We start from the raw sequence: 8,751 nt of genomic DNA on the forward strand, positions 1-8,751 counted from the left end.
TGCCCGTACCCAACATGGCGGGTGGTTGTTGCACCGCCGTGTATGCTGTACCGCTTGCGACCGCGCCTGCCTTACGCGCCGTTTTATCACTTTTACTTTCAGTGTCACTCATCTCCACTACTTAATTGTCACAATCTTTCGACGGATCTAACACGAATATCCACACCTGACACCATGTAATGTTTAGGAAAAGTACAATGAAACACTCCATATGCTAACTCAAAGAGAACTGACTTATTTTCACCAAGCCTACCCTCAGTACATGCATTCCTAATCTACCTACATATACAACAGTCTGAAACCAAATTGGTTATCATGGAGAGAAAGGTGTTTATCTAACTGTATATTAAGCATGCCATCAAACACCTTGGCAATGATGGTCGCAAGAGAGATAGGCCTGTAGTTGTTTGTATCTGACATGTCTCCAGTTTTGTTTTTCACTACAGGTACAACTACAGTCCTCATAAGGTCGGGGGGAAGATACGAGTGACTCACGCATAAAGAAAATAACATTGCAAGAACTCTAGAAATGTGCGGCCCGGCATGTTGGAGGTGTTCAACACTGAGGCCATCATGGCCAGGGGACTTGCCTCTCGTTATTGAATGAATCACTTTGGCTACTTCTTTCGCTGTAAATCTCACCAGTGTCCCCTCCAATTTGGCCTCAGTGCCAAACGAACTCACCTCGGTACGTGCTAGTGCTTGGACATGAAAGTGCTTTCTAAAAACGTCCGCGATGTCCTTTGGCTTACTTATTCCATTGACGCTCGCCGGGAGGCCAGGCCGAACGTTTACCTTATTTGTACCCTGCCAGAAACCCTTAAAATTACCTCTGTCATGTTGTTTAGCAAGAGCATCCATTTTTATTTGGTCCTGATGATCCTGGCACCATTTTAATCGGGATTTGAATATTCTCCTACTTTCAACCATCTCATTGTATATGTACCCAGAGTTAGGCTTTCCGCAGAATACCCATTCAGCAAACTTGGACCTAGCCACGCGATGAGCGCCACTCACGTGTTTGTTCCATCCCATGATACTCGGACCTTTTTTACGCCCCCTAGATGTATTACGTCCAAGCACAGCAGACTCACTTAATGCGCCCACAATGTTAGCATATAGTCGGTCAATAACGCGGTGGTGACCAGGATCGTGACAATAATGGTCCGCACATATAGTAAAGTCATCACTAAAATCTATATTTCGCAAACGCTTATGACATTCCCGACTATACAACTTTATATCATCGTCTGTTCTATTCCCCCATACTACCTTATTATAGTTATTACTAATTATATTACTATTTAATTGTTTAGGTTGTAGTATTTTTAAATTACACTCGATAATAAGGGGAAAATGATCAGACCATAAACAATTATATTTAATATAAACATTATGAACAGCTGACGCAGCGGACTGCGTGACAAGACAATGATCTAACCACCTACATGACCCACAAGCCTCGCTTACAAAGGTGTAGGTATCGGAGTCCGAACCCAATATATCCACGTCAATGCACGCCCAGCACTGTTCATTGCAAAAATCCGTAAGTTCATTATAAAATAGTTCTTGTGGATGCGCGTTAAAATCACCCAAAATAAATACAGAGTCAACGTTATGGTCATTTATAATGGCACTTACCGCACTGAGACATTCCGTAAAGTCCGGCAAATTTACTAACGCGTTTGTTGGCATATATACGCTCATCACTATTATGGGTCGATCAGCTGTTTCAATTTTAATCGCGCACACACGATTGTTGTCACACTTTATTACCGACTAGATATGAGCGCCGATAGGCATTTAGCCGGCGGCGGCGCGCCGGTCAAAATCGGTCGGCGGCGGCGGCGAATCGGCGGCGTGGCCTTGAAACACGTTTGATTAATGAAAAAAGAAATCAAAACAAAATTTTACCGAAAATACATGTTTTTTCTGTAAGAAAGTTATAAAATAAGTGCATTTTTCAATTTCAAGCAAAATTTATTGAATAAAGGTACGATTTTTAGGGTTCCGTATCCAAAGGGTAAAACGGGACCCTATTACTAAGACTCCGCGGTCCGTCCGTCCGTCCGTCTGTCACCAGGCTGTATCTCACGAACCGTGATAGCTAGACAGTTGAAATTTTCACAGATGATGTATTTCTGTTGCCGCTATAACAACAAATACTAAAAAGTACGGAACCCTCGGTGGGCGAGTTCGACTCACACTTGTCCGGTTTTTTTAATATAGTATAAACGATAGCGCGCATCATCAGAGGCGGTCTTAATCTTGGCGAGGCCCTGGCCGGAAGATCTTTCCGTGGCCCTTATCTTTTGTACTAAGTAAAAAGTAGCGGATTGACTGTATCACGGAAACGTCTGGTCGACAGTCCAAAGAGCCGAAGTGAGGAAAATCAAACTCCGTCATGAACCAATATCGACCCAACAAACCGATTAATGTCAAAAAGGCCGAGCTCCACCTAACACCGAAGACCTGATTCCGACGCCTTCCCATGAGAGGCTAGATGCTGAGTTGCAGGTAAGCTTACAGCTTAGAATCGAACTCCAAGTGTGAGCTTGGCTGAAGGCCGAATGCGCGGAGCGCCGACTACGGCGCGCTTCTTCGCGAGGCCGAAGGACAAGCTGCAAGAGAGCAAAGCTGGAATTGAACTATTGGTCCAGTGTAAGCAAGTCCGAAGGCCGATAAAGACCGAGGCTATAGTGTTAAAGACCTGGAGCTTTCCTGCAGGTGCATTTGTACGAGGCCAAAGGCTGTGCTGCAGTGGAGCTAAGATCGGAGAAGAACCAATGACCAAGCATTTTAAAAGCGAGGCCTAAAGTTAGGCTCCAAACAGGGTCGAAAACTTGGAGGTTCAGATAGCGGCTTACTTCTATGCGAGCGATGCGAGGCCAAAGATTGGGCTGCGAGGGAGCAACGCTTGAAATTTGAACAATGGCCAAGTTTGAATGAGACCCGATTCCGTTTCCGATGCCTTCCGTGCGAAGCCAACGGCCACCTTTGGGCGTGAAAACACTTAATATCTGAAATTAACCCCCTTTTACACCTTTTTAAGACATTCAACCATGTTTGCAATGGTTAAATTAGCGGTGAATGACGGATGAGCTAGCCAGCTGGCAAAATTAGTCATTTCGTTGCCCTAACACTAGTAGCGCGGTTACCAAACAGAAAAGTTTGAATTTACCATCGATATTTTTGAATTATATGGACCTAAAATACCTTTTAATGTCTATAAGCTATTCAGACTGGCCCCGTTAAAGATCTAAACTAGATAAAATATATATTATCTGATTCTGAAAATAGTAGTATCTAACAAGGTCACGCCGATGCCATCATGCCACGCCGATAGCGCAGCGTCGGCGGCGGCGGCGCGAAAATTTTGTCGGTGGCGGCGGCGCGCCGGCGCGGCGCTCATATCTATTACCGACACATTCCGAAAAACACTTGTTTTCCACAACAGGGCCACTCCTCCAAACGGCCTTCCACGCAATATTCCCACAGACGTATCCACCGCAGATGTACCTGTGTACCCAAATCCGTCATCGATTGTACTCAAGTACGGTAAATCATCCGGGAGAATCCAGGTCTCTTGAAGGGCTATTAAATCACACGTTCTGCATAACTCTCTGATACCGTCCACGGACCGCTTAACACTTTTACAATTAAAACTAGCGAAGGTGTAACTGCTTTGCATGTTATCTGTTTCCATTGTTATTTGTTTACAACGCCGTCTACAGAGCTAACTCCGTTCGAGTTTTTATATTTAAAGTTAACAAAACGCCTAAAGATAACTCCACGGGGCCATAAACTCTGATCCAAGTATACGTCCAACTTATTTTGTGGTACAAACATTTTAAAAGCAATATGATCCCTTTTAGTGTTCATATTTATCTCTTGCATTTGCACCGTATCCTGAGTCTTTGAAAATATGTATTTAATTATGTCTTCCTTTGTAGTACTCTTGTTGACGTTTGAAATAAATATCGCAGTCGATCGATTTGCCGCTTTAAAATTGCACTCTAAATCCCTCGCTATACCGGCTTTGCCTTGAAAACGATACTTAGGTCTCGGTTTTCTGTGATAAGTGACCTTTTTCCACTCCGAAACCTCGTCATTTGTAGTTTCAGTTCGTTTATTCGTAGAATCATTGTTGTTTGTATTAGCGCATAGATCTAGCGTGGTTGTATCAACTGATAACGTTTTGTTTAGGCCGGTCTCGCTCGGCGTAAGCACATGACTCATCGCGCTGCCGTTATCGTTACCAGCTGACCGTTGCTGCATACTCGATTCAAAAACCAGTTTTTGCGCACCTACCTCCAACATTTTACTGCAATTTGGTTGTTGATGTACGTATGTTTCTTGCGTCTTATCATTACAGGATTCGTTTACAAGCGTCGAATTATGCAATAAACCCATTGGTCCACTATCCATCGTATTAGTAGAAGCCCAGGCTCCTCTTTTATTATTGTGACGTCCAGGCTCCGTTGTGTACTGGGTGATCAAATGAAACAACTGTTATCACTTGTGCACTCCGCCAGCCACCCACTCGCCATGACACTTCTCCACGGAGTGAAGCTAGTGGGTAGTTGCGTCGTACTGTTTATTGTGTAATCGTCACATCTCTCCCTTTTTATAACGATTTGTTTATTTTACTTTATATATTTATCATGCAACAATAGTTTAGTTTATCGTATTATCTTATACTCGCTAGGTTAATTTATTTTTCCAATCTAGGTATACTACCACCGGTTCGGAAAGGTTAACCTCAGACCCGAGAAGAACCGGCGTAAGAAACTCGGCGAGGTGTGGATGTATTCATTTTACAACAGTGAAATAATAAATATTTTCCAACACTAGCAAGCCTTTAAATCTATTATTTTACTTTTACAATTTCTTCTTAGGTGTCAGTCCCTCTCCTTCTCCTATTTGCAGTTTTGAGATTTTTATTCAATTGCTTCAAAGATTTACTTTAAACGCCTTAATTACTACATTTTCCTTTTGATGCTTACACATTTCCAGGTATTTCCATTAGCATACAATATAATATTTTACTGATTAATACCTATTTCATGATTTAGGTACAATAACATTGTAAGCTTGCCAAGCGTCTTGGACATTAGTTACTTATTGGCAATAACTGATTGACTCAGTTTTACTTGTCTTGTATGATGTTAATATATATAATGCAATTTAAAATACTTGTAGATAATCCAAGGTCAAATAAAGTAGGAATGTTGTAGAGGTGCCACGTCAAGTATGATTTTACTTGTGAATAGGTTAAGCGAACAATAATCTATATAAATAGATTTATATATTATTAATTTGTTAGGTACCTACTAAGATTTACCTGCCTATTTGACCATTATTATTATTAATTGCATTGCATACATATCTAATTATCGTTCTTTAATTATAATACTTGAATAATATAATCTTGACATCAATTAATCCAAATATTTAGGTATTTCAAACATTTTATTGCTCAAAAAGTAACACAGCAAATATAATATCGAATGTAATATTATTCTAGCAACTTACTTATGCGAAGAATCATAATTACAATTTATGTTATGAAAATAACGTAACACCTTACTAATTGAAAGCTGATTTTTCAATTGAATTGTGACCAGTAAGTATTGTATTATTATTTCCACAATAATTACTGTCAGACTATCACATAAATATTATTATTTGTACTTATACACTTTTTCTTCGGTTTATTTCAATTACTTGCAACATATTTTATAACCCTGAAACATAGGTATACACCTTGTATGTCTGCTTCCTATCCTGCCATTGGTAAGTATGTCATTTGACTTCAATAAACATCTTCCATCGAACCAATGGAATTACATTATTCTAACCATGATCCCATGAAATACTGAGTACACCAGAGTACAGTTCGAATGTTTAGGTACTTTACCATTTTATCGTTACGTTTAACGTTTCTAAATGATAAGACCTAGGCTTTTGGTCTTTTGAGTCTTAGTGCTCAATTAGTACAATAAATGTGTACTCTTGGGTAGATCAATAAAGTGGTTCAAGCTAAAACTTTAATCTACTAGTTTTACTTAATTAGTTAGCCTCAACAAATTAAACATCAGGCAAACTGTCATTGAGAGCGATCAAAATCACGGTTAATTCGAATACTTATTGTTTTTATTTTATAATGTGTAGGTACCTACACACAGTATTTAGTTATTTGTTTCTGTTTTGATTTAATGTATCGGTTCTGAGACAATGTATAATTTCTAATGTATGTATTGTCTCAACCGCATACCTAAGAGTTTTGGCATCCTTAATTATTGTAAGTTTATGCATGTGACTGAAATAAGGAAATATATTTTCCGGTAAAGTGCCTTTTTAATTACACTTAATTATAATTAGTCATCACATCACACACATCACTCATCTTCATCTGAGTAGGTGTACCTACTACCTAGGTAGTTAAAAAGGGACTTCGTCATCTACACTGTTAACCGACAAAAGTCGTATGTCTATTTACAAGACATTAGGTTAACTGCTGGTCACTAGAGTTTTTCTGTTAGTACCTTAGTCATGGTTGCCTTGGGTATAGTTTCGTAGTTTAGTTAAGTAAGCAGTGCTTCCTCACCGTGTAAGGCTCCCCGCATCGCCACTTCAGTTTTTACAGCATTGACTTTAGGTACTACATGACATGATGTAGGCCCAGCGTCTATTTACGTACCTGTTGTATACTTGGGTTTGTAATTGAGCTTTGCCCTGATTATTATTCTATAGAATCATGTATTCTGGCTCTAAAATAGATTGGAATTGGGATTTATTATATGAAATCTGGGTCATATACGATTTTGAAGAATTGTATATCCTCATCTATTTATAGGTTTTATTTGGGCAGTTTAGGCATGCCTCTGTGTTCCACAATTTACACGGCTACTTACGCAGAATGCATTATTACTCTTATCCTGGTCACCTGCTTGTTTCTCTTAAACTATAATTTAACCTGTCTTCTAACTGTTCCAACAGGATTGCTACAACAATCTTTAACCGGAATACCGTCCAAGTCGTCGTATAATATATTTTTATATATACTTTGTCCGTTTTTATTTAAGCTGATACATTCGGTTCTTACCCATACGAACATCTGCAAAATGCAATTAATTTATGATACGGGTATAGGTTAGAAGAAGGTTAAATTGTAATACTTTACAGAAAATGTTTCCAACTGGCGTATTTTTTTTATTATTGAAATCTACTCTGAATCTACATTAGTAGATATGCCTATTCCCGAGGCCATTCATCTATACCTACGCCTTAAGTTAACTGGAACAGTAGGCAGAGGCACTAAACTGCTTATTATATAATTTCGAATTCAGTAAATACATTACATAATAGGAGGTCACTCTATACTAACATAATGTCAGTTTATGACTATTTTGCCTCCCTATTAAGTTTTGGTGGGCTAAAGAATCCGTCTAATGGTGGTATCTAGGACATTTTGAATGACCTAAAACAAGATACTATCGTTAGTACCAACCAACACTATCTCGCGTCAGTTTACTTTTAAGTACTATGTTGTACTAATTTGGACGACCTATAACAAAAGGTCCTATCGTTAGTACCAACCACCACTATCGCGTCTACTAGACTAGTTACTAGGTACATTTGACTCTTTTGGTTTGTTAGTACCAGTTGAACATTCAACTAACTAATTATTCTCTGTTTGTATCGTAGGTAAGTGTTATGATTTCGCTTATCATTTCTTTTGTTTTGCTAGTACTAGTTGAACATTCAACCCACTACTTATTTATTTTGCTAGTACCAGTTGAAAGTTCCAACCTACTAATTATTTGTTTTGCTAGTACCAGTTGAAAGTTCCAACCCACTAATTATTTGTTTTGCTAGTACCAGTTGAAAGTTCCAACCTACTAATTATTTGTTTTTCTAGCAACAGTTGAACAATCAACCTACTAATTATTTGTTTTGCTAGTACCAGTTGAACAATCAACCTACTAATTATTTGTTTTGCTAGTACCAGTTGAACATTTCAACCTACTAATTATTTGTTTTGCTAGTACCGGTTGAAAGTTTCAACCCACTAACTATTTGTTTTGCTAGTACCAGTTGAAAGTTTCAACCTACTAATTATTTGTTTTGCTAGTACCGGTTGAACATTTCAACCTACTAATTATTTGTTTTGCTAGTACCGGTTGAAAGTTTCAACCTACTAATTATTAGTTTTGCTAGTACCGGTTGAAAGTTTCAACCTACTAATTATTTGTTTTGCTAGTACCTGTTGAAAGTTTCAACCTACTAATTATTTGTTTTGCTAGTACCGGTTGAACATTTCAACCTACTAATTATTTGTTTTGCTAGTACCGGTTGAAAGTTTCAACCTACTAATTATTAGTTTTGCTAGTACCGGTTGAAAGTTTCAACCTACTAACTATTTGTTTTGCTAGTACCAGTTGAACGTTTCAACCTACTAATTATTTGTTTTGCTAGTACCGGTTGAAAGTTTCAACCTACTAATTACTTGTTTTGCTAGTACCGGTTGAAAGTTTCAACCTACTAATTATTAGTTTTGCTAGTACCGGTTGAAAGTTTCAACCTACTAACTATTTGTTTTGCTAGTACCAGTTGAACGTTTCAACCTACTAATTATTTGTTTTGCTAGTACCGGTTGAAAGTTTCAACCTACTAATTATTTGTTTTGCTAGTACCGGTTGAAAGTTTCAACCTACTAATTACTTGTTTTGCTAGTACCGGTTGAAA

At 38.5% G+C, this 8,751-nt stretch overlaps 1 protein-coding gene across 1 annotated transcript; it reads right to left on the minus strand.

Moving 5' to 3' along the window:
• Positions 1-279: 279 nt before the first annotated feature.
• On the minus strand, positions 280-3,994 carry LOC134805719 (uncharacterized). The gene is made up of 3 exons (XM_063778964.1): positions 3,422-3,994; positions 1,642-1,779; positions 280-684 (listed from the first exon to the last, which is right to left on the minus strand). The coding sequence occupies exons 1-3, from the start codon at positions 3,704-3,706 to the stop codon at positions 280-282; spliced, it is 828 nt and encodes a 275-aa protein (XP_063635034.1). The 5' UTR covers positions 3,707-3,994.
• Positions 3,995-8,751: the final 4,757 nt, after the last annotated feature.

The sequence above is a fragment of the Cydia splendana genome, unplaced genomic scaffold (genome assembly GCF_910591565.1).
Source record: "Cydia splendana unplaced genomic scaffold, ilCydSple1.2 scaffold_50_ctg1, whole genome shotgun sequence".
Taxonomy (NCBI): domain Eukaryota; kingdom Metazoa; phylum Arthropoda; class Insecta; order Lepidoptera; family Tortricidae; genus Cydia; species Cydia splendana.